We start from the raw sequence: 26,040 nt of genomic DNA on the forward strand, positions 1-26,040 counted from the left end.
AAATGATTAACCCAAGGTCACCCAGCTGGCTTCACATGACGAAGATGGAACTAGAACTGTGTCTCATTTTCTAGTTTGATACCTTAACCCAGTGGTTCCCAAACTTGGCAACTTTAAGACTTGTGGACTTCAACTCCCAGAGTTCTCCAGCCAGAAGAACTAGCTGGAGAATTCTGGGAGTTGAAGTTCACAAGTCTTAAAGTTGCCAAGTTTAGGAACCACTGCCTTAACCAGAGGTGTGAAACTCAAGTCCTGCATGTGTAAAACTCAAGGCCCTCGGGGTGCTTAGATCTGACCTATGGGGCCAGCCTGGAAATAGCAAAGGACTGGCCTGCTGTGCCTCTCCTAGCAAAAATGGGGTGCGGGTGGTAGGCATAGCCTTCCCATGCCCCATTTTCAGCCTGGAGAGCCTCCTGCAGTACCCTGCTCCCTTCTTTGGCTGGCAGAGTGATGCATGAGGCTGTCAAAAACAGGGTGTGTCTGACGTGTATGAACCCCCCGTGCCCCTTTTTGGTCAGTAGGGTGCTGCAGGAGGCATCCGTCCCGTCTGCTGTCCGTCCTGTCTGCTATCCGTCCTGACTCCCCCTCATTGGCTGGCCCACAGAGGACAACTACAATGCTGATCCAGCCCTCAAAGAAATCCAGTTTCCCCCAATAATCTGGATCCTCATTTTACTGACCTCGAAAGGATAGAAGGCTGAGTCAACTTTGAGCCAGTCAGGATCAAACTGCTGGCAGTGGCCAGGATCAGCCTGCAATACTGTGCCACCAGAGCTCTGGTATTTGATGATGATTTTGTTTGTTATTATTATTGGATGTTTTTCAAAATATTGCTGCAAGTCTGTTTATGTCTAAGATAAGATTTCATTTATTTGTATTATATATTATGTCAACTTTTGCAGAAAGTATTTCATGTCATAATTGTTAGTCTTACGAGTTTTTCTTCTAAAACAATGAGCCTATCTATAAATGTATGAATTGAATTGAATACAAATGGATGAAATAAATTACAAATAATTCCCTCAACCCTATCAAACTAAGTCTGCATTAATCTTCTCATCGTTACTATAATCCATCTCCTCCCACTTATGACTGTAACTTTATTGCTTATATCCTTACAATTTATATTGTTTCCAAATATGATTTGATTGCTTATTTGTACCCTATGACTATTATTAAATGTTGTATATTATGATTCGTGACAAATGTATCTTTTCTTTATGTACACTGAGAGGATGTGGACCAAGACAACTTCCTTGTGTGCCAATCACACTTGGCCAAAAAAGAATTCTATTCTGTTCTATTCTATTTTATTCTATTCTATTCTCTGATTTGACTTTTCTAATAAGGAATCTACTTATGGCTATTAAATATGCATAAGCACTAAATTATAAGAAATGCTTCAGATGGTAATAGAAGCAAGTTTGAAGAAAATCACGTTATCCTGTGGCATTTCTATGCAACAAAATAAATAAAAAATGTATTCTCATATAGTAGTTTTTCAGTTCTATTAACTCCTTCCTTCTACAGAAGCTACAAATGGAAAGCTATTAATTGTTTTTACAAAGGGTTTTTTTACAAAAATCCTAACCAAGAAGTGGAAGTCACTTTCAATGTAACTTTCACTGTAGCTAGCACACTAATCACAAACAGCTAGCAGACAATTTTCCCAGAATGAATCTATCAGGACCATTATAATTGAAGTTCCCTAAATCCTCTAAAAGGGAGTTGGTACTTACCTGATACTCCTCTTCTAATAAGAGTGGAGATAGCATCCCTGTATGGGTTAACACTGTCCGTTCTCTGCTTGGACTGAGTCTGATTACTAATTAATTAACCACCTATATAACCCGCCCTGTGAGTGACTCTACCCAATTTACGACGAAGAACAAAGACACAGACTCCACTTGTTATCCAAACTTTAGTAAACCATTCACTGCAAACGCAAACAAGAAGTTCCATAAGAAATGACATAAGCCAACTGAGCAATCATCTCTCCAGGTGGGAATGGAAAACAGTCTCCATATAGGACGGGGCTGGATGCTATCTCCACTCTATTGGAAGAGGCGTATCAGGTAAGTACCAACGCCTTTTCTCAATAGAGATGGAGATAGTATCCATGTATGGGACATACCCAAGCTAGTCCCCGTTGGGAGAGAAGAGACTGTCAGCATGTACTGCCTATAGAACTCTACGGCCAAAGGCAGCATCTGCCCAAGGAAATTTATCCAGATTATAATTCTGAACAAAGGGCGAGGAGGTCACCCACGACGCCACCCTGCAGATCTCCCCTAGGGAAGCCTGGGTATTCCACGCCGCAGAGGTGGTAGAGCTCCTGGTGGAATGGGCCATAATCCTCTGTGGAACCAGCTCTTCATTGGAAAAATAGGCGGTGGCAATACATTTTCTAATCCTCCTCCCTATGGTAGTGACTGATATCCTCTGCCCCAGGGAGGAAGGTTGGAAAGAGACAAAGAGACGTTCCGTCTTCCTCAAATCCGATGTCCACTGGATATAAGTTTGGAGGGCCCGCCGGACATCTAACATGTGCCACTGCTCCTCTAATGGCCTCGATAGTGATGGACAAAAGTCCGGTAATATAATCTGTGCCCGATGGAACCTCGAATTTACCTTGGGGCAAAAGGAAGGGTCCAGCCTGAGGACCACCCTATCCTCATAAAAGATACACAGACCCTCCCTAATTGAGCTCTGATATCCTCCGAGCAGAGGTGATGGAAACTAAGAACGTTACTTTCAGAGAAAGAAATTGCAGAGGAATAGTACTGAGGGGCTCAAATGGGGGCTTCGTGAGAGCGGTGAGAACCTTCGACAAGTCCCATGTGGTATATCTGTGCCTTAGACAGGTGGCCTTAGATTCGATGCCCCTTTTAAAAACCTCCTAACCACTGGGTGATGGGATAATGACTGACTCCCTCCCCAAGAAAACATGGTGGACAAGGCTGCCACTTGCCGCCTAAGGGTATTGGGCGATAACCCCTTGTCCAGACCATCCTGGAGAAACTCCAGGACCTGGGGAACCGAGGTCAAAACCGGCGTTATCCTATTAGAGCACCACTCACAAAACACCCACCAGGTAGCATTCTAAATGTGATCCGTGGAGGGTCGCCTGGATGCCTGTATAGTGTCTATGAATCTAGCTGAAAATCTGTCAAGCATCAGACCCTCCCGCTCAAGCGCCAGGAGGTCAACTGGAGTCACTGGGGGTTCCGGGTGCTCCAGCAACCCCTGGCTGAGGGACGCCTTGTCTGGCGGGATCCTCCAGGGCCTCTCCAGGGACAATGTCTGAAGATCTGCAAACCATGGCTGGCGTGACCAATACGGGGCAACTAGTATGATCTCTGCCCTGGTTGAAATGATCTTGTGCACCCTGGACAAAAGTGGAAGTGGTGGGAAGGCGTATAGTAGTCCCTGAGGCCAGGGCCAGCAGAGGGCGTCCATCCCTTCTGCACCTGTTGCGGGGAACCTCATGAAGAACCGGGACAGTTGAGCATTGGCTGGAGAGCCAAAGAGGTCCATGATCGGAATCCCGAACCATCGCGTAATCTCCTGGAAGAGAGAAGGGTATAATCTCCACTCTGCCTGATCCAGGGTAGAGCAGCTGAGCCAGTCTGCCTTCACATTGTCAACCCCTGAAATGTGCTCAGCAGCGAGGGACAGGTTAACCTCTGCCAAGCAACCCAGCTCTTCCACCTCCCCCATTAGTTGTCTCGACCTGGTGCCCCCCCTGCCTGTTCACATGGGCCTTGGCCGTGATGTTATTGGTCAGAACCAGTACATGGGTCCCCTGATCAAATCTACGAAGTGGAGGAGGGCGAGACGGATGGCTCTGAGCTCAAGGAGGTTAATACTCAAGGCACCTTTCTCTTCCGACCACCTGCCTTGTGGAAAATGTGCGTCAAGATGGGCGCCCAAACATCAGAGACTTGCATCAGTTATGATCATGATCCTATCCTCCATCACAAACTGACACCCTTTTTTGATCGCAGGGGACCTCCACCAATGCAAGGAGTGCCATACCTCATCGGGCAAGGTAACCCTAGCCAGGGAAGTGCTCCTCCGTTCCTTTTGGAAGGGCAGTAGGAGCCATTGTAATTACCTGGTGTGTAGTCTGGCCCAAGGGACAATCGAGATGGCTGAAACCATCTTCCCCAGCAATTTAGACAAGGTAGCTAGCGATAGCTTCCTTTCCCTCTAGACACTTCCCTCTAGACACTAATTGGTGGAGACTGTCTTGTCTCTCCTCAGAGAGGAATACCTGGGTCACCTCCGTTATCCCTAGAGTGTGACAATATCAAGATGCCATCTAGATCAGATATAATACTGATGGGCACCGTTCTCAAATGGGCCGTCAGGGCGGCCAAGGAACAAGATCACTGTGGACGTGAGCTGGGGCGGCCGGTGGTGATGTTGGCGGCACTCGTTGCTGCAACCCAGCCGCAATCCCCTGCTTAATGGCCTCCGCAATGAAGGACTGATAATCTAACAGCATGACGGGGTCGGGTACTCAGGGCATAAGCCAGCAGCCATGGGCGTAAATGTGGCTTCCACATGTCTGCTAGGTAGGCGAGACTCCATAGGGGCTGGTGGTGCAGATTGCCCCCAGAGCCCTGAAGTATTAATAGACAGCATTGGGCTAAATGGGCCAGGCCCAGGATCCAACTGCAGAGGAGGACTGCGGCCTGATTTGGAAGTGGAGGAATGGTGATGAGGCCCGGTCTTGGTCTGGGGGGGGGGTGTCTTTGTCTGCCGACTTAGAGGTTTTTTTAGACTTGGAGCCCTGGCTGGATGATTTAGAGTCCTTAGAACTCTTATCGTGTGGCTTAGTTATACTGCTGCCCTGAGACAAGGAAGGCAAGGCCGGGGGATTGGGCCTTCCAGCTGTTGCTACCAACAGCAAACTCCCCTGACTGTCTCTCTCCATGCCAGGGAGATGGTATGCCATGCTGCTGTCTGCCATTGGAACGACTGTTATTTTCAAAATGGCAACCGTGCCAAATTTTCCCATTCAAAATGACCGCTGGTGCTCTTTCTAAGTTTCTGAGAGCCTCCTCAAGCCAATGCGGCCACGTGCGCCTTTAATTGCCACCTGCAAACCTGCAGGGCGCGAAAACAGTTCAAAGGAGGCCGTTCGCCTCCCCGCATTGGAGTGACTTTCCCCGGAACTGTGGTGGTTCCTGCAGGCGATCCAGCTGGGAGACGCCAGGGACAACATTGTCAAGTGCCCTGCAGCCGCGCAAAGCACGCTGCACAATCAGCCGCACACAGCAGGTGGGAGAAATTGTCCCGGGGATCGCATCGAGCGATATGAAGATTCAGGGCTGGCTCATCAGCGCGCGATTCCCCAACCCCAACCCCGCACTTGCGGCTCGAGGCTGGGTAGAATTACCTCAATGAGCCTCTCTTGGAGAGTCCCAAGGCTCCTGCTAGCCAATTAGTTTCACCAGCCCACTCTTTCTCCACAATTACTCACAGCCAAATTTGAGATTCAATAAAGAGAAATTTGCTCAAATACTAGAAACACTGGACAACACGACTGTCCAGAATGGACTGAGTTGGAAGCTGGGTGGAGTCACTCACAGGGACGCAAGTTTTATAGATGGTTAATTAGTAATCAGACTCAGTCCAATCAGAGAACGGACAGTGTTAACCCATACATGGATGCTATCTCCATCTCTATTGAGAATATGAGGATTCATCAGCTTTCCCAGATTTCTCAAGAATTCTCAGCAATGGTAATGTTAACTAAAGAATCTGGAAATTGAAGTCCATGCATTTGGATGGAGCCAGACCTTCAGAGGGTATGTTTCTTTGGCTGTTTATTATTAAACAAATGCATAGAGCCACCCAACTCACGACAAAGAGCTACCAGTTAGTTGAATGATGAAAAGACAGACCAAAGTCAATTAAAGAAACAGAAAATGTAAAGAATTGACTTTTCCATATCTCTAAATGAAATAATCCCTTGAACAATTGCCTTAGGAGTGCAGCACCAAAGCAGCTACAACCTGCCAATGGAAGGGAAGGGAACAGCAGCAAGGAGGGAGATAAATCTGGCTGTTCCCATCAGCCAAAAAAAGAAGTAATTGTTTTCATTTTGCAATTCTTAGTCTTAGTACTTACACAGTACTTAAGAAAGTAAAGATGATTGGGTGAAACAGCAGCATCTTATTTTAGAATGGCAGTTTGGGAAATTTAAATCCAATCCTACATCTAAAGTGGTCCCAACCACTTGCAGCAATCTGCATGTGAATGTACCTAATCATTATCATCTAACGTAAATATAGCAAATCTCACTAAGCCTCAACATTATGCTTTCCCCGTACTCTCTTTCAACCCAAAAGTGAGGAAATCAAAACTTTTATTTTGAATTAACCATAGCTTAGGATATCATTCTAAACTGGGTTCACTTTAATTATGATTAATTGAAATAAGCCATCTTCAAATCCTAATATCATAATTTGAAATATAATTTCCATTAAAAGTTATTGTTTGAATTTCCCCCCCCCCAAACAATAGTTAAGATTAATAACACGTGTTATAATTTGTAACACAATCTTTCTTGAACCTTGAAATAATATGTGGAGCAATGGGGCCAAGAGAGAATCTAAATTTATTTCATTTATATTTAAATGAAGTTAAAATAGTTATGTATTAAATCTCCAATACATTACAAATATTATTTGGTAACTGCTTTCAGAAATGTCGTAGACCACATCTAAGACTTTGGGAAGAGCCCCTGTGGACCTGCATCTCAGACTATTCACATCTGGATGAACATAAATTCATCTATTATTAATAAAAATAATTTGAAATCTCGAGACTTAGTTTTAAACTTTATTATTTTCAATTCTTTCTTAGTTTTATAGTTATAGGGTTAATTAAAAAAATTTTTATGTATTTTTGATCTTTCAGAAAGCTTCTTGACAAAATAACAGATTAACAGAGTTGGAAGGGACCTTGGAGGTCTTCTGGTCCAACCCCCTGCTCAAGCAGGAAACCCTATAAGTAAAAAGGAAAAGAAAGCAGAAATGATTAAAGAATTATGCGTTGCCAAATGTTTCAGTAAACATCTTCCTCAGGGGATATTTAACTTAACAAATGCAGAATAAAATCAGTGTGATAGCATTGCCAAGATAAGATAATATTCCTTTAAAAAAAATCAGGCTCAGTGTGAATAGAACAAATATTTCTTTTCAAAGGGATTCTTTGCAATACTGATGAATAGCAAGTACTTTAAAACTTTATCATCTTTATCTGCTTTTGATACTGGTATTTTCAAAAGTAGCATTTGTCCACAAAGTAAACATTCATCACAGTGTGTTGGGCACCTTTGCTTTATTTAATTGAATCAATAATAGTTTCAGGCTTATTGCTATTTTTTCCTAAATTAAATATTCCACATTCAAATACTGTACAAAATTATACCAAATAACAACTACTGTGGCCACTTGCCAATTAAATGGACTCAGTTGCCAGAATGCATTCCTTTCTCCATTATGTAGGATGGAAGATTTATGCAAAATGCAGCGGGAGATTCTGGAATATAATCAGTCATTTGTGTTCTATATGGAAGAACAAAAAAAAAATTCAAGATCCATTCCTGATTTCACGCCTTGAATCCCTTCTGAGAAGAGAACATTGACTAAACAAAACCTTAATTTAGCAGCATTTTATAAATCATACTGGTTTTCTGCTGCAAACAGAGTAAGCAAGTTGCAGTATCTCAAAACAGAGATGAGACAAAGAATGTTACTATCATAAAACTAACAATCCACTCTTTTACCAGTTGCCTGAATTGGGTATACTGGATAGAAAAATGAAATTATGCAAATTGACTTTTCCAACACTGTCAAAATTGTTTTGTCACCAATACAATATTATGTATACTGATTTAAGGTAGTAATACATGATGACCTAGGAGTTCATCAAAAATCTCTATGTGGCCTAGATTATCTAAACATCAATAGGCATAGATAACAACTATCTTGCTAATAAGAAAGCAGAAAAATAAGAGCTCCTGACTTTACTGCTTTTTGAGCACTAGCTGAGAGTTCAGGTTGACTCTCAACTTTTATATATAAGCCTCATGGAGGAAAGCGTGATTCCATCCAAGGCAAAACTTCCCGGATTGGGAGGGGGGGCGGATAACCACAGCCAATCAGGGTTCTGTCAAGGTTGCCTATTTCTCTCCATTCAGATCTAAACAGGCTCCAGAAGCAATTGAGAGTTTCATAGCCCAAGGCTGGGATGAACAATGCACAGGTCATCAGCATAATGATGATACTGGAGTCCAAAGTGATTGGCAATTGCACCCAACATGTAGGTTCATGTAGGTGTTAAACAGGATCAGTGAGAGCATTAAGCCCTGAGGCATGATGCACTGAGGAGCTGCAGATGCAACTTCTCCCCTATGTAAATATCTTTTAGGACTAATTACTGAAGAAGGAGGCAAACCACTGGAACATAGTATTTCCAATTCCTAGCTTCTGCAACAATCAAAAAGACATCAATGGTCAACGGTACTGAAAATAGCTGAGATATCAAGAAGCACAAGGATGGACATACCACCCCCATCCCATCTTCACCAAAGGTCATGAAGAAGTGTGACCAATGTTGTTTCAGTGCAATATCCTAGCCTGAAGTGGATTCAAATAATCTGCTTCCTTCAAGACCCTTTACAAGAACTATCTAACCTTCCCTTTGTAATGTAGGTATTTCAACAACCTACATTAAGGACAATAACTATCCAGAAGAAAAGAATCCAGCAATGGTCTCTTAAAAAGGAGCTGTACTACCTCCTTCATCAAGACAGAAAGATCACCTTCTCCCTCAAAGATGTCAATACCACCACATGGACCCAGCCAAAAGACCCAGGAGTACACTGGACCTAACAAATAGATGACCAAATTCACAGTTCAGTGGAAGGTATCAACCTCACTGGGAGTCACAGAATCAATTTCAGTCCAAATAAAGCCATAAGGCTGTGCATGGGCAACTCAATCAGATCTACCCAGAGTCCAAATCTATATGAATTTACCAACCAGGTAGTATGAATATTCAGCTCTATACCATTATTAAACTGGACTTTTAAATGGATTCACATCTGATTTGTATCTTACAAGTCTTTGCATTGAGTTTGCATTGATCTGGCACTACTGACTACATTATCTTTTATCTTACTGACTTTGGTTTGGGAGCTACATACCGTACTATGGTAGCACTGTTAACTTTTTCTGAACAATCAGAAGCAATCATAACGTAATTCTAAACTAAGTGGGTTCAACACTATTGCATTTGGCTTTCAGAATGGTCCCAGATAAACTGTATAATGTCTGTACTGAAACACTCTGATTAGGAAATTAGATAAGCTTAATAATAAAGTACAGAGCTACTTTCATTTTAAGTTTCACCTTCATGGAAGGACCAGGTGAACAGAGAGGAATGCCTCTGGATTTGTTGCCTTATCTGGCAAAGTCCTGGAAGTGCTTTTTAATCAACTAAGGCTTATTAACTTAAATGAAATAATGAAAATAAATACTTTCCTAGTGTTGCCAAATGCCAACAAATACCACAGAAGGAAATTAAAACAAGCAGGGAGGTTAGTGTCTGTGGCACAGCAGTAAACAGGGATGAAATTGGACAAATTAGTCTGAACTTCTCTATATAATAAACAGAGAACAATTGTGTAGATACCAGAAAGGAAATCTAGAATTAATTTATTGTAATTATTTTTAAGGAATCATTTACTTTCAATTTCACATATGCAACAGAATTACTTTTTTAAAAAAAATCTGGGGATGCATAGAAATTCTACTATGATTTACCAGGTACTAAAGTAGAATTGGCAGATACACCATCCAACACTGTCTGATTGTTCAATATTAACAACTGAACTTACTTTAGGGTTCAGTACTCTAAAAGCCACCACCAACACATTTCTGCAAATTTTATAATAATGAATAAGCTAAACAGAAGTTACTGTAAAGGGTGCAACAAGTAAATTTCTTATGATGATGTATTTCTCCTTATGTCTATGGATCTAATCTGAATTATTTACATTAAAATTCCTTCCACATTTTTTCTCTGTTTTGAAGTTGCACTACTTCAAAATTGCTAGCACATAACAATATTTAGTTTACAACTTAAGCTGAAACTCATTCCTATACAAATATTTGTTCATGAGTCATTCCAACTATCTTTAAACATAACAAATTTCTAATCTTATATGTATTTGGCATTTGCTGTAATCTCTACATGTTCAACACAGGAACTATAACTACAAGAGCTAACCTTTAACACAAGTAACAGACATTAAAAATAAATATATGCATACAATTTATAAATGTAAATGCATGGTACTTCAGTATCATATATTTAATATCTGGCATGTTCTTCAGTATTTATGTATTTGCATCTCTACTCCCATATTTTCTTCCCACTGAAATCTGAATTATAGGACAGCCTGTATTTTCCTTTTTTAAAATCATCTTCAGATGTATTTTCAGTGACTGACTCAACATGAAAATAGCACCAAATTAAATGTAAATACTTAGAAGCATTTGAAAGCAATGGACCAAAAAGAACCAAAGTTATTAAAGTGCATTCTGCTTATTATCTACTTGACAGAGAGATCTCGTATCTCAATAAGCAACCACACTTACCTAACATGCGAATGTACAATGCAGTTTGATCAGAACTGTCGTACGATATTGCTCCACGTCTCTGAAAATTAAAAACATATGTTATTTCTATTTTTTAAATAGAATTTAAATTTCTTAATTTCTAATTTCATTTAAAAACCATTGTAAATAAATGTTCCAGTAAAGGACAAAAGTTCAAACTTTAATCATGTTTAACAAAACTAGCCGTGGATGGCATACTTTTCTTCACACTCCACTCATCTTAACTCTCTAAAATCAATTATATGTGAATTTTGATAAAGCTCAAGTGATGACTATGGAAAGGATGCAGAAAGACCTTGTAACCAATTGGCACACTATATGCAGTTGAAGAGGTTTTTATGTTATATGTCTTGTGTGTTTGTGTTTGAAAATAAAAAAAATATTTTTAAAAAAATCAATTATAAAATGACGCTTTTTAGTTAAAAAATCAAAGGCACATATTTTGGCTACATCCAATCATATTTTACAGCGAACTTACCAATCTATCTCTGCACAGAACAAACAATTCACTCAAGGGGTTTTAATTGATAAACATACTTACTAAAACTAGTTTCTTCCTATATCCCTTACTAGAACTAGTTCCTTCCTATATCCCCGACTCCTCCAAATGGCTGGTTATTAGTAGGGGAGGAATTCCTCCCCTATGATAATTAGTCCAATAATAATTCAAGATTGGGAACCTCTGTTTTAGGCAGTAAAAGTAACTGGATCTTTTGCCAGTAGTTAAAAAAAAGAATGGAAAAGTAACAGTAATCCACAATGGAGATAAGATAGATGTGTAAATATAAGGAAGGTGAATATTCAGAAAAAAATCCAATATCAAATGTGAAGGAAGGTACTAATAAACCATTTCTGTATTATTACCAAGACAAGTGCATTGAAATGTGTGTAATATTAATTGAGAAGGAGTGCCAGTTGACAGACACTTCCCTGTCAGAAAGCACCATTCTAATTATAACAGAAGAGGGTAAAACTTCAATGAACAGATCTGGAAGCAGTGGCATGACCATGCCAAAATCATAAAAGTGTCTGATAATTGACAGTGCCAGTATTGAAAAAAATCTCACTACTTTCTGAGGAGACGTACAAACAAAACAGGAAACGTGAAGAAGACATGAAACTGTAAAAGCCTGACTAAACAGAACTTCAGTTGCATACAATAGTTTAGACACCTTGTCCAATTATATATTTCAATAAATCTCTAAATAAAACGAAGCTGTTACAATCTGTATACGGTAAAGTTAATGACAAGATATTCATGCCATGTTTCTGTATATTCGAATGTACGGTTACAATTGTTTACAGATTCATAAGAAAAAAATAGTGAATATGGCAGGTGCAAAAGTTTAGAGACTCCTTCAGAATTCTGTAATACTATGTAGTTTTCATCAACCGAAAAATCTCTACTATCTGAAAATGAAAATGGCTTGCTGAGGCAACAAGAGGTACAGCTGCATATGCAGATTTAAATCAAGACTTCCTGTCCCCATTTTATAAACCACCAGCCCCTTTAAAAGGAGTATTTAGATGTTGTAAGAAACAGATTTTCTGATGACCCCTGAAGAAAAAGGATGGATTGGAAAAGTAAGACTTAGCGAACAATGCATATGTATGTATATATTAGCTAAAACATTTCACATATACCAAAAAATTTAAATGTTCAGAACTTTGGTTCACCGATATATAAAATATTTTGAATTCAAAGTACTCTGTTCACATTCAAACCAGACTGGTGTGAACCTATGGGTAGAGTTCCAATCTTACTGAAGTATTTGGAGCTCAAAATAATTTTGTTTCAAGTTCAGAGCAATATGCCCATTAAAATATACTGAGAAGAGAAAAAGAAAGATAACTTATGTGCCCATAGGTAAGACAACAAACATCTTCAACTGAGTTAATATTATCACCTATTTACATTTTTATAAAATTTATTCACTAGTGTGTTAATGGGCTTTGTAAAGAGGATTTTACACTATCAGTTCTATTTTTGGTATTCTGTAAGGAAACAAATTAGATGATGAATGTTGATAGAATTCATATAGTAATACAACTGTTCATTTAAAAAAAAGTTGGACCTTGCTCACCATAATTTTGCATCATGGATTATGGTTATATATTAGAGATGTTAATGTTCAATTTTTGCATCTCATTTTCTAAACCTTCATTCTGAAGTGCTGGTAACAGTTATCCCACCTATGCACTCTGCATGGAGCTACCCTTAAAGAATATTTGGAAGCTACAGCTGATACAGAATGCAACTGCACAGACAGTTCTAGGGGCTCCTAGGGCACTCCATGTAACACCACTGTTGCCTAAACTGCACTGGTTGCCAGTGTGCTTTCATGTCCAATTCAGTGTGTTGCTTTGTGACCTTAAAAGCCCTTTACTGCATGAGTCCAGGCTACCTGAGCAAGCAACCCAATGGGATTGCCCTAGCCACTCATTCCTGCAGAATAGGTATGCTGCAAATCCCGTCAGTGAAGGAATTCTGGCTGGCAGCATGGGGAAGAAAGGCTTTTTCTGCCAAGACTCCCACCCTCTGGAACATCATGCCTCTCAAACTGAGATGTGCCCCCACTCTCTTCAAAACCTAGCTCTGCCAACTGACCTGGGCACTCCATGTTGGAGGTGGTTATTACCCTAAGATCACACCTCCACATCATAGTACTCTGCTGTTTTAACTTTTTAGTCTCTTATTTAATATTCAATGTTTTAATGTTTTGTACCTTTGTTTTATGATGTTTGTAATCCATCCAGAGTCACTTGACAGTGACATATAAATTTAATAAATAAAACAATACATAAAGTAAGTGAGAACATCTAAAATTATAATTTACTGTCAGCAACAGAGACTTAAGTCTTTCAGTATTTTTTGTAAATTGCTCTACTTAAAAAGTTGTACTAATTGTAACTAAATATTATAAGAAACAACTTAGAATCCTAATAACTGAAATAAAATGTATCTTTTATATATTCCATTATTAATTACATTATCCAAATGGTTTGTCCTTAAGAACAGTCATTTTGTAAAAATACAGTCAGATTATTTTACTGAGACTTCATAACAAACATTAGTATCAGTATAAATAATTATGGAATTATTTAGAAATTATAAATTCCTTGTAAGAATGACTGTTTGCAAAAGAAATAGCAATGCCTACAATCATTTAATTTACAAGGTGCCAACAATTATAAGCAAAAGCTATCAATCTTCCTTTCAAAGTTAATACCATTCTGCATAGCAGTTTCTATTGACAATATCCTAGCATATGATTTATAGTATAATAGCTAAACTGCTAAGCAATAAACATACAAATAATTTTTCTTGTATGTATTTTCTATTCCCAAAGGATATAATTAACAGAACATGAATTCCACCATCAGCCAACTTAATTATGTTAACTACTCAGGTAACCAAATGCATTAAAATCAATTGGAAGTAATTTCTACTATTACATAAAGGTAGAATTTTGATCCAAAGTCCCTTGCTTCAAATCTGATTTTACTACATCAGTTCAATTGGAAGCATATTTAATGTCTGAGATTAAAGGATATTATTGCCTAAAGTCCCTGCGCTAATGCCTTAATCTCAATTCAAGAATGTCTATGGGGTGGGCACAAAACTTCAGCTATATTTTGTAATGGATGAATCCATCATCACACAAGCAAAACTCTACATCTTTAAAGGGGTTTATATTTTCCATACACCAAACACCCACATCTTCCTATCCTCAGATTTTGAGAGTACATGACAGGACTACTTCAGTCAGCATTATTTCAATACACCATTGACATTATATTCCGCCTATGGGCCTCTGAATTCTTTGAAACAAGCACAAACATATTTTTTCTGAATAATTTGCAATCTTGTATTTCACATAAATTTGGAGAAATTATATTAGTTTCTATCTGTGATATTTTCTTTAGACACAACCCTAATAAATTTAAGTTTGACTCTTATCAAACTAATTTTTTTTATAATCCACATTCTGTAGCATATTTTGTTGCACTATTAAACCCAAAAAGAAACCAAAGAATAACTGACTTCCTCTTCATTTGCAAATGGTATTAGCCAAGACTATTTCAAAATTTGAAAGCGACGTACACTCTTAGAAGTTTCAATAAAATTATGGTTTGCCCCACATGGAATACTGCAAAAATAAAGCAAAGATATAAGTCTAATTCTGGGCAAATGCGTTAAGATTCAGAGATTGTTATCATTCACAGGGAAATCTCAGCAGACTGCATCAGGGCAATAACAGATGGGTAACCCAATCCTCAAAACATTTGAAGAGCGCCAAAAATGGCAACAGAATCTATTTTCTCACACTTTACCACCTACCTACATTTGTTATGGTTAAATTTATTACTGGTATCATTCACATTGGACTCATAGTATATTTACTTTAAAAACCTATAAAAGACATTTAAGGTGCCTGAAAAAGACAGAACATGCATGCATGCATGCATGCATACATACATACATATGGCAATCTTTTGCAAAATATTTTAAGGGATAAGCATGATTCAGCTGAAGTGAAAAGCAAAAGACTCCTCACTAAATTCTGAAGCATTTATAACAGCTTCATTATATCCTAGTAACTCTTGTAACTGCTATAAATATCAAGGAGAAAAAGACTGAACACCTCCTAAAGGCATCACCCCAGCTATCTACCAAATAAGCATTTTCATCCTTTATATCCTTATGACCAGGATAAAATTACGGATTGTCTCTAGTCCATTCGGGGGGGGGGGGGGGTCAACAAGAACTCATGAATGAATGGCAATCTTGGCGATCTACTACAGCATTACTACCCAGCTACAGGTGACAAAGAAAAAAGCGAGGGTTAACAAAAATAAAAACGGGAGACGACACCGATAAGAAGGGCAATTCCGCAGAGTCAAGCGGTGCGTCTTTCGCCTGTTCCGAGTTTTGCCAGCTTGCCTGTGCCGCTAACTGAAACCCTCCTCTGCTGCACGTTATCTGGCCTAATCTTCCTACCTCCCGCTTTTGTTCCCTCTCGCCTGACCGAACAGTGCTGGAGGACTCAAAACCTCCGGGGGATTTTGGGGTTTTGCTTTTTTTTTTTTTTCCCAAAGCCATCCTTTTTCCCCCTCGGGGTCCCGCATGGATATTCCTGGAGTTTTTTTCTGCCCCTCCTTGCAAGATCTCTCCCGAGGGCCGCTTCCCACCTCAGCCTCGGGGGAAGGAGCGAGAGGGGCCCTCACCTGAGAAAGCTGTCTGGGGTTGGGGCAGCCGAAAAGCGCAGAACTGGAGCTGAAGCTGATGGCTCCCCGGCGACTGAGGACGTGCTGCGGGACCGGCCTGTCCAAAGGCAGCACCGGCAGTTGGTAGCATACTTCCATTGAAACGGGGGCAGCACCGCCGCCGCCTCCACCACCTCCTCTTCTTCTGGGGTGCCAATCCAAGCCAGGCCCGGCTCCGGGATCAAGGCAGGCCCGGCTCACCGCTTTCACCTGTCCCACGCAAACCCCGGGCAGCGCCTACAAACGACTTCTTCCTAACCGTCCGAGCTAGGCTCGACGAGCTTCACGCAGGGGAAGCGGAGAGGCAGCCCGAGAGGATGATGATCCGGAAGAAACCAACATCAAGCCCCCACTCTCCCGGCTCGAATTCACGGAGTCCCTCGGTCAGCTCCGCAGCCGGGACGGCGGCATCCCCGCCGCTAGTTCAGGTCGTTTGCAGGCGGGCCCGGGCGGCTGCTTGTAACTGCGGCAGTCCCGGCCTGATTTGGAGGACACACAACTCGGCTGCGGCAACGCCGCTATTGTCCAGCACGAGGCGCGGCCCCGCGCACGAGGGGCGGGGCCAGGTGCTGGCTGGAGAGCGATGGCGGTAGTGGCGCCGGAAGCTAACGGGGTGGGGGGGTGAGAGAGAGAGAGAGAGAGAGAAAGAAGAGTTGCGCGTGCAGCAACCCGTCCTCCTCGCCCACACGGAGCACGTTCTCCTCCCTCGGTGTCACGCGAGTGCACGCCTCTCCAAAGGAAACCTCGTCCTGGAGTGAGCGGCGGGCGCGACGATCCCCCGGCGGGAACGTCTTACGCGTGACGTCATTGCCCTGCCTGATGGCCCTTTGTTGTTTGTTTTTGTTTTTTAACCCTTTTCTCTCGCCAAGTTTTATTTTTGTTTCTCTTCGGGGGGTTGTGTAAGGAGGAGGTGCCCAATAACCTTATCTCCACTAAGTTGTGAGGTCCGTTGTTTTTCTTTATTTTTAGATAAGGGCAAAGGACGTGGAGTACAAAGTGTTTGAAGCCTCCGTAAAACTTTTTATATTCAAACCTTGACCTTAAACCACCTCTGCCTCTCTGAAGAAGTGGTTCAAGTTACTTCCTTCTTGTCTCCTAACCTGTCCTAGCATGCGTTGGTCTTTAGCGGTCCTGTTCTGTAGCTATGATACTGGAAACACTATCTTATCTATATTATATCTAGATATAGATATAATCTAGATATATATATATATAGTCCCACCAAAAAGATTATTAAGTGCTGGAACAAGACTAATATGGGCGCCCTCACCTACACAGGGACACATAAATCAATAATGTCATAACTACATTTATTAATTACATTCAAACATACTTGCAAATATATTAAAAATTATTTTAATATATACTTAGGAATATATTTTTAAATATATCCTCCTGTTTTGTCAGTGAAGGGAAGCACTGTCCTAAACATCAATAGCACAATTTTTTTTCTCCATTTTTTTGAGTGTGTGTGTGTCAGAGGTGGGTTCCTACCAGTTCGCACCTATTCGGTAGAACCGGTTCATCAAATCTACCGAACCGGTTAGAAAGGTTCCACCAGTGGACCCGAAAAGCAGGCCACACCTACAGAAGAGGTTCCAAAAAATTTTGAAACCCACCACTGGTGTGTGTATAGGTTTAGTTGTGGGTGGCGTGATGAATGGATGGATTGACTCATTTATTCACTTACGGTCTGTGGTTACAAATTTTTTAATACTGTTTTGGTTACCTACTAAACCTGTTTGTTAAAAAAAAAGGATTAGCGTTGGGAAAGGTGTTGTAAGCTACATAAAATAATGCTCCACAGTAATACTACCTACAGATGTTAAAACTGATAATCTGCATACAATTTTGCATAGAAAAATGTAAACCTCATGAGAGGAAACTGCTCTACTTCTGGGCTGTTCTTTTGTCTCAAGGAAAGTATAAGCAGTCAGACGGGCCTTCAGGACAATGACGCTACTGTGCACCTGCACTGTTGATATAAGACACTAGCTCTCAGCCTTTCCTTGGCCACTCTTAGTTGATAATATCTCAAACAGTGGTTTCCTTGTACTTCCTTAACAACTCCCAAGTTACATGAACTAATTTTGACCTCAAAGACTGAAGTGATGTACAGAAAGATACCACTGATGAATTCACAAGATTACGCCACTAAATAAAATGCCACTAAATAAATACTGCAAGGCCTATGTCCCTTCCACACCCGAGGTTTTACTTTCCCCATTATGATTTGGGGATTCCTAGAGTTCTTTGCAGGCTGAACTGATGAAGAATGAAGGTGTTTTCTCCTGGTTATGCAGTAGAAACTTTCCCATGGAATAAAATGGGACTTGCCCACTATCGAGTTTTATAACTGTTTCTCTTTTCTGGAATACTTGAAGCACATCACATTTTCCCCATACTGAAAAAGCAGTAGTGAAGAAATGATAAAGTAGGAAGGGACACTGGCTGGATTGCCAATTTTTGAACTCCCCTTTTAGTCAGCAGAATGATTTATTTTCCCCAGGAAGCAATACTGAGGGACACTCACCATGGTGAAAACTGCTCTACAGGGCTGAGGGCAATGGTTTTATGGAAGTGACTTACAAAATAATTTGGATGAATCATAATTCTTTAGTGGGAACCAAATCCCAACGTAGGGTTGCAAGTCATACTATATTGCAATGAATTTTGCTATAATTAGTCATAATTTTAGTTATATGCACTGAAATCAAATGTGACATTGAAATCAAGTCCTCATCCAGTTTACTGCATACCATTTCTCTTATTGTGAATTTATTTTTTGCTTTAATGTACAATAATATTTGACCATATATGAATGAGAATAGTGTGTTTTAGTAGAAGATGGATATGAGAATCTAAAATTGTTAAAAGTATAAGCTGCTTTAGCTAGTTTCAGAAAAGGCTGTATAATGAGAAACATTATTGCTGGTGCACAGTGAATTATTGAGATAGCCAAAGAATACTAAAAAGAAGTCAATATGTGCTACATTGAATATAGAGAGGTCTTTGACTGTGTCAACTATATCAAGCTGTGAGATATGCTTAAGAAAATGGGAATGCCAAAACAATTTGATTGTGAAGCATATCCACAAGTCAGGAAACCACAATTTGGATAGGACAAGGTTCAACAGACTGGTTCAGTCTTTTGCAAGTCAGTAAAGGAGTAAGACATGGCTTTATATTCTCCCCTTATTAATTCAATTTAAATGCTGAATATACAGTATTGAGAAAATATGGATTAGAAGATGAGGATATTTTTTTAAATGGAGAAAAAATAATCAGTAATCTGTACAATATTGATGACATTAGTAACTGAAAATGAAAATCATCTGCTGTAATAGAAACCAAAGAATACAGTGAAAATAATGAGATTAAATATAAAAAAGATCAAACTAATGACCACAGGTACAGCGACTACCCTTATAATTGAGAGTGGAAATACTGAATTGGTGATTGTGCCTCTTAAAATCATCAGGATGCACAATCAATAAATAAATATGCTACTGTATAGACTATGACTTAGTCAAGTAGCAATGAAGACATTAGAAAATATATTCAGATGACAAGATGTCTCTATACTTGCAAAGGTCAGAATCAAGCACACATTTTGGGGGGGATGATATTTTAAGGAAGTGAAAAGGAGATTGAACAAATAGGCTTGAAAGAGGACGGATCCTTTTGAAGCTTGGTGTTGGAGAAGACTTCTAAGAATACCAAGAACAGCCAAGAAAACAATTACATGAATCATTGAACAAAAAGGAGGTTTCACTTGAACAAATTAGAAGAATCAAATTATCATATTTAGTACACATACAAAGTTCTAGGACTCTGGGATAGGTGGAAGGGAAGAGAAAAGAGGAACTACTAGCAGCAAAAAGGATGGACTCAGTCACAGAAGCATCAAGCTCTGAGGATCAATGGTGGGTTGCAAATATTTTTACTACTGGTTCGGGAACATGGCCGCACCTGCCTCCCGCTGCCACTACCACCGGTTCAAAGCAGGAGCAATCCACCACTGCTGAGGATCCAGCTGACAACAGATTACCCCATGCAAAATATATCTATGTAGTTGCTAAACCTAGACACCAATTAGATAGCACATAATCATTAGTCAGTGTATTTTTTCCTTTGGTTTTTTTTTTAAAGTGACATTAGAAACATAAACACTTTTACAAACATCTTAAGAAAAATCAAGTTATTTTAAATGTCTATGGAGATTTTCAGTTATCCAGGTCTTGGTTGTCCTAAAGGTGCTTTTTCAAAAGGCTACTGGACTTTCTGGTTTTTCTTTGAAGCTGTTGCATTTCTCATCCAAAAAGCTTCTTCAGCTCAGAAGCACTTTTGGGTCAAATTATTTTATTAGAAAAACAATCACATTTTTTCTTCAGTTATGTATGCAGCATCCACCTTGTTTTTAATTTTTATTGACTGTTTTTATATCCAGTGACATTAATGAACTGATTGATACATAATACTGAACTGCTAGGTTATAGTAACTAGAGAATATATTTCCCCCCATGAAAGTTGCTAAGACAGCGCAATAATAAGTTCTTATCTCTAGATATGCTGCAAGATAAACATTTGGTTCTTTGTTTTTATAACCATGATGTTCATATTCTGCCTATATTGCAATAGCACATATGTAAACAATGTAGTCACAAGTTCAAAGCCAGTCCAGTGGCTCTGAGCCCCCTCAGTTGTTTTAAAAGATCAATCATGCTATGCAAATTTTTGCATTAATGCAATATGAGCCTATGAAATATGGCTGTGTGTATGATGTAAACACTTTCCAAATATAACCTATAAATTAAATTCATGTGTGTTGATAGGTGCTAAATAAATGTAAGGGAGAAAGTGTTCTCAGAAGAAAGATAAAAAACAAAAAGATTCTAAATTGTATATCCATTTTATTTTACCTACATCCTGCTTCTGGTGCCAAAAGAAATAACTTAAGAGCCAAAATAGGACAATCACGGGTGTGGAAGGCTTAAAAAGAAAGAGAGTGAAACAGAACTCCTGATTGTTTTTTGTGATTTCAGGGTATTGTGACACCTCAGCTGACAAGGCTTCTTTCTTCATATTTAATTTTTCCTCTTCATTTCCTTTTCCCTCCATGCCCAGTTGTGCACCTGCTAGGCCATATGCAACTTTTATTTTGTAAAACGGGGAGGTGGGGGAGAGAAATACCACAATCACTCATATAATGGTAATGGTTCATGGTAGGAATTATCTGTGCTCGGCTACTTGTATTACCCAAGTCTAATGGAGGATTATTAAATAAAATTATTGAGCAAATTGTTATTTGTAAGTTTGGACGAGGCTGCTTACTTAATTAGTCTATATTTTGTTGCTTCCCGGCAAAATCATTTTTTCTAACTCTTTGCCATGTATATTTTCAAACATTTGAATGGTAACATGAAAATCCATCATATAAATGATTTTTAAAAAGCAATTCAATGAATCTAATATACCAATAAGCTAAATCTAAATCAGTGTGTCAATTCCCACAGTTCTGTGACTTCATTTTAAAGCACTTGGAGATTAAAATCATGTCATCTATGCTATTTCTTATGGAAGTACTTCTGTTTGATGGACTATTGCTCTTAATACAACTTTGGTCAATCACAGTCAATGTGACTAACTCCCTTAGGTAACAGAAAGGGAAGGATGACAGTAAAATGAGGGGGAAGATTGTATTTCATTTTGTTTTCAAAGTTAAACAGTACCCTTTTTGTGGAAATTTAAATATTTAGCAATATACTTAGTTGCTCAATAGGAATAATACAGAGAAATAAATTCATTAGGCTCTCTGTGTTAATATTCTGGGTATTCTACACTGTGCTCCTAATCTTTTTGCCCTCTTATTGGAGTTGGCTTTGAGAAAAAGGGACAATTCTTCCATTTTAGCCAAAATCCAAATGAAAACATATATGTATTTGAATGCTTAATCTTTGGTCCAATCTTCTTTATTTTACACTAAGTTATAGATACAGTTTGTCTTTGCTTCTGATAACTAAATAGGAAGTTCAAAAATACTAAGTAGGCCAAATCATGAACTATACATTAGCTACCTGTACCTTTATGGCTCTGTAACTGGTTTATCAAGAATAAAGCATTTTCTTTGGAAATAAGCCAAAGCTCAGATTATTTTTATTGGTTAATGAAGTTGCAATATCTATATCTCATACTATTAGATAGCCACAATTACAGTTCTTTCGTTTTCTAGTTATTTATTGTTACTTTATAATTATTTGATAGACTTTCCTTTTAAATAGTAGTCAATAGTAGTCAGTTGTTGTTGTTGCTACTATTATTTTGGTGATTGATAAATCTCTAATCCAAATTCCCTATCCCACATCTCAATCAGCTTTCTCTTCCTATTGTGACAAGCTTAAATGTGGAAAACCTTTCTTAAATGTTCATACTTTTTTCTGACAGTCATAGCAATACACAAATATACAAAATATGGACAAGAACAATGGCTATATGGCTAGTAAATTTAAAGCAGCATGATAGTCAACAGCATCTGGAAATATAAACAGATTGTTATCCAGCAAGCCATCTTAAAATGTTTCCTAAAGGTCATCAGCCATTTCCAGATTGCATATTTTAAGTATTGCTTCATTTTTAATTTAAGTGAAGTCTTCAAATACCTAGGATCAATTGATGAGGAAATATTACATGGTTAAAGGAGTGAAATAAGGGTGTGGGAATGTGTGAAGAACTGCTTCCTCCTGCCTTGGACAGAAGTGGATAATCAGTCTTCCCCACCGTTCTTAGTAAGTGAATCAGGGAAAGAAGGGGGATCAGCCTTATAAGTGGCAGGGTATATAGAGGGAAACAGATAAGTTCTTTTTGGTGGTATTTCCCTGATCTCACAAAGTAATTATCACATTTTTCAGAATATAAGATGCTCTGAAGTATAAGACGGGCTTAGCTTTTGGGAAAGAAAACAAAAAAAATCTGCCTCTGCCTCCCAGCAATTTGCATCCTTGCAGAAAACAGTGAACAACCTGTTTCAGTTTTAGCTTTAGTACAGCCTAATTAGCACAAGCAGCTGATTGTCAGTTGGATCGGCCTCCCAATGATCAGCTGTTTCTGGCTGAAGAGATTGCCATAGCCTATTGCTGCCTCCATGTACCCCATTTTTTGGCCTCTGCATGCCCCATTTTTTGCCTGTTCCAGGTGACAGGGATCGAAATGGGTGGAAAATGGGGTGAGCGGAGGCTAAAAATGGGATGCTGAGGCTAAAAATGGGGCATGCGGAGGTAGCAATAGGCAATGGCAATCCCTGCAGCTTCAACCTAACTCATGGTGACTTCAGAGATGTTTCCATATGTTTTTCTTTGCAACAATACAGCAGCAATTACTCATCTCCTTTTGTCAGGATACTACTTGACTTTCCAGTCTAGCTTACAGTTCTGATATTTTCTGATGATCCTGCATTTAAGCGGTCCAATGCTACCCAACTTTTTCAACACTAGCAAAAGTCAGCATTTAGCTGGGCTTAAAAATGAGCTGGAGTTATAAAATAATAAATGCATGTTTACGAATACATCAAAGTCTGAAGTCTGGTACAGAAAGGGGGCTATGACTCAGTTCCTTGAAATAATTTCCTATTTACTAGTTTGTGAGCATGATTAACTAGCATAGTCACTTGAAGGCATCAAATATTGAGTTGATAGTTGTGTCAAATAATGCAAAACTTTAAAATCGATAGAGTGAAGGAACCTGAAGAGCTGTTGATGTTTACTCAAGATCTAAGTAATTTATTTTTGTTAATTTTGAATTTTATAGCTGAAATTTAAGGAAGGAAACATCCTCAGCACACTCAGTGGAAAATGTTGCTAATAAAGACCAATGTGATTAATGTCTTAATGTAATCTAAAATGATTCATTTGCATTTTTATTTTGTATCCTATATATCCTAAGAAATACAATCAATTTAACATTGATAGGATTTATTTGCTCTTTTTTCAATAAAAAAACTTTTCAAGTTTTTTCTTATTAAAGATTATAATTATAATAGTAAAAACTAATGCAAAATAAAAGAAGGTGTAAGAGGAAAAAATAAGAAAGACATAAATAGTACAAATTTTGCCATTTTTCCTAGAGGTTCAATAGGCTTAATTTCTAAATAAGCATGCGTAAGATTACACCGTAAAATATTTACAATGGGAAACAACTGTATCATAGACATCTCTCAGAAAAATCCAATTAAGACTATTTTCAACTACTGGTTTAAACTACAATTTGTGTCCCATGACTGAATAGCTTTCATCCACAAAAGCCTTAAGATTCAATGCAGCATTTCTCAATATTTTTTCTCTATTTCTATTTCCCCTGCCCCTTCAATTGACCATGTTCTCCAAAATCTGACCCAGAGTAGTGTATTAAAATCCATATGTTTTTCAGTTTCATCCCTGGATTCCAGACCAAAATAAAACATGTTTGTACATAAAAATGCATAAAGGATTTAGCCTACTTAGTAAGAATATTGTAATGTTCTTGAACTTCACTGGTGAAGTGTATCTTCAGGTTTCTTTCATCCACATTAATTTACCCTTCTATTAAGAAGTGCAAGAGATGTGCAGGAGTTGGAATGTTTATTTTCATTATTTATTTCTAAGAAGTACTATCCTTTCTTTTCTCCAGGTAGTGTAATTGAAGAAATAGAATAGAATAGAATAGAATAGAATTATTTATTGGCCAAGTGTGATTGGACACACAAGGAATTTGTCTTTGGTGCATATGCTCTTAGTATACCAGTGATGGGTTCCTATCAGTTTGGACCAGTTCAGATGAACTGGTAGTAGTTTGACAGCTTGTGTCACTGGAACCGGCAGTGACCCAGGCCTACCATGCCCCCGAACTGGTTTTCTGGGTGGCGCCATCTTGTTTTTTGCTTCTGTGCATGTGTAGAGTAATTTTTATTGCATTAATGGTCAAATGCACACACACCGAACCTGCAGTAATGCCAACAGTAACCCACTCCTGCAGTGTACGTAAAAGAAAAGATACATTAGTCACTAATCATAAGGTACAACACTTAATGATAGTCATAGGGTACAAATAAGCAATCAAATCATACTAGGAAACAATCAATATAAATCATAAGGATACAAGCAACAGAGTTATAGTCACATAGTCATAAGTGGGAGGAGATGGGTGATAGGAAAGATGAGAAGATTAATAGTAATAGTAATGCAGACTTAGTAAATATTGATCATTTACAATCTATGCCCTATAAATCTGTTAGAAAATGCTTCAGATATGCTTACAAATATTTTCTCTTTGAATTTTACTAGTGAATGAAACAGGAACATAATAAATTACTTGAAAGGTCAAAAAATTATATTTCAATTAAAAATAAAAGCCACATAAGCTCAGTTCATAATTGGAATGTCTCACTATTCCTTAGAACATTTAATTTTATAACAAAATTATTAGATAATTTCACCCAAAAATCTGGCTTATAGTGTTTTTCTGGTCTAACAAATTGCTAGAAAAGTATGGATTTGCTACAGGGCAGTCTATAAAACAAAATTGACAAATCCATGATAGAAAATGACACAGAACAAATAAAAAGATATTCTACAGTACCTAGAATATTTTATTCAAAAAAACCTGAAACATCAGAACAGAAAGGTAAATTGATGTGCCTGTGGGCTAGAAGAAAATGAGAAAGATAATAACACGATAATTCTGGTGGTGAATGAGATTTATGAGATATATCCTACTTTTAACTTTCTAGCTCTGGTGGAAGTTTGTCAAAAATTACTGCAACATATTTCACTGAAAGGCTTCAGGAAATTGGAATTTCACACTGAAAGAAATCTGCTGTGTATTAATAATCTGAAGTTTACTAATCAGAAACAAGTAAATTAAGTTTTTCCAAACTTTTCTTATTCCTGTTGGATGGTTCTGTTAAGATATTTTCATATAAAGGTGCTAAAGAAAGGGAAGACAGAAAACACACAAAAGAATTAAACAATAATTCTTTGAAATTTTCTTAGCTATTCTGTTCCTCTGATGAAGACTGTATAAAGTATGTCTTTAAACA

At 38.6% G+C, this 26,040-nt stretch overlaps 1 protein-coding gene across 2 annotated transcripts in view; it reads right to left on the bottom strand.

Annotated features, from left to right (window-relative positions):
* Positions 1–16,733, bottom strand: part of PDE7A (phosphodiesterase 7A) — a 44,142-nt gene extending 27,409 nt beyond the window's left edge. For both annotated transcript variants that reach the window (XM_032222788.1, XM_032222787.1), the window contains exons 1-2: positions 15,933–16,733; positions 10,683–10,743 (exon numbers count right to left, since the gene is read on the bottom strand). In XM_032222788.1, coding sequence (XP_032078679.1) covers positions 10,683–10,743; positions 15,933–16,070 — 199 coding nt within the window. In that variant the 5' untranslated portion in view covers positions 16,071–16,733. The remainder of the gene's footprint in view (positions 1–10,682; positions 10,744–15,932) is intronic.
* Between the last annotated feature and the right edge of the window lie 9,307 nt (positions 16,734–26,040).

Source organism: Thamnophis elegans, chromosome 8 (assembly GCF_009769535.1).
Source record: "Thamnophis elegans isolate rThaEle1 chromosome 8, rThaEle1.pri, whole genome shotgun sequence".
NCBI lineage: Eukaryota > Metazoa > Chordata > Lepidosauria > Squamata > Colubridae > Thamnophis > Thamnophis elegans.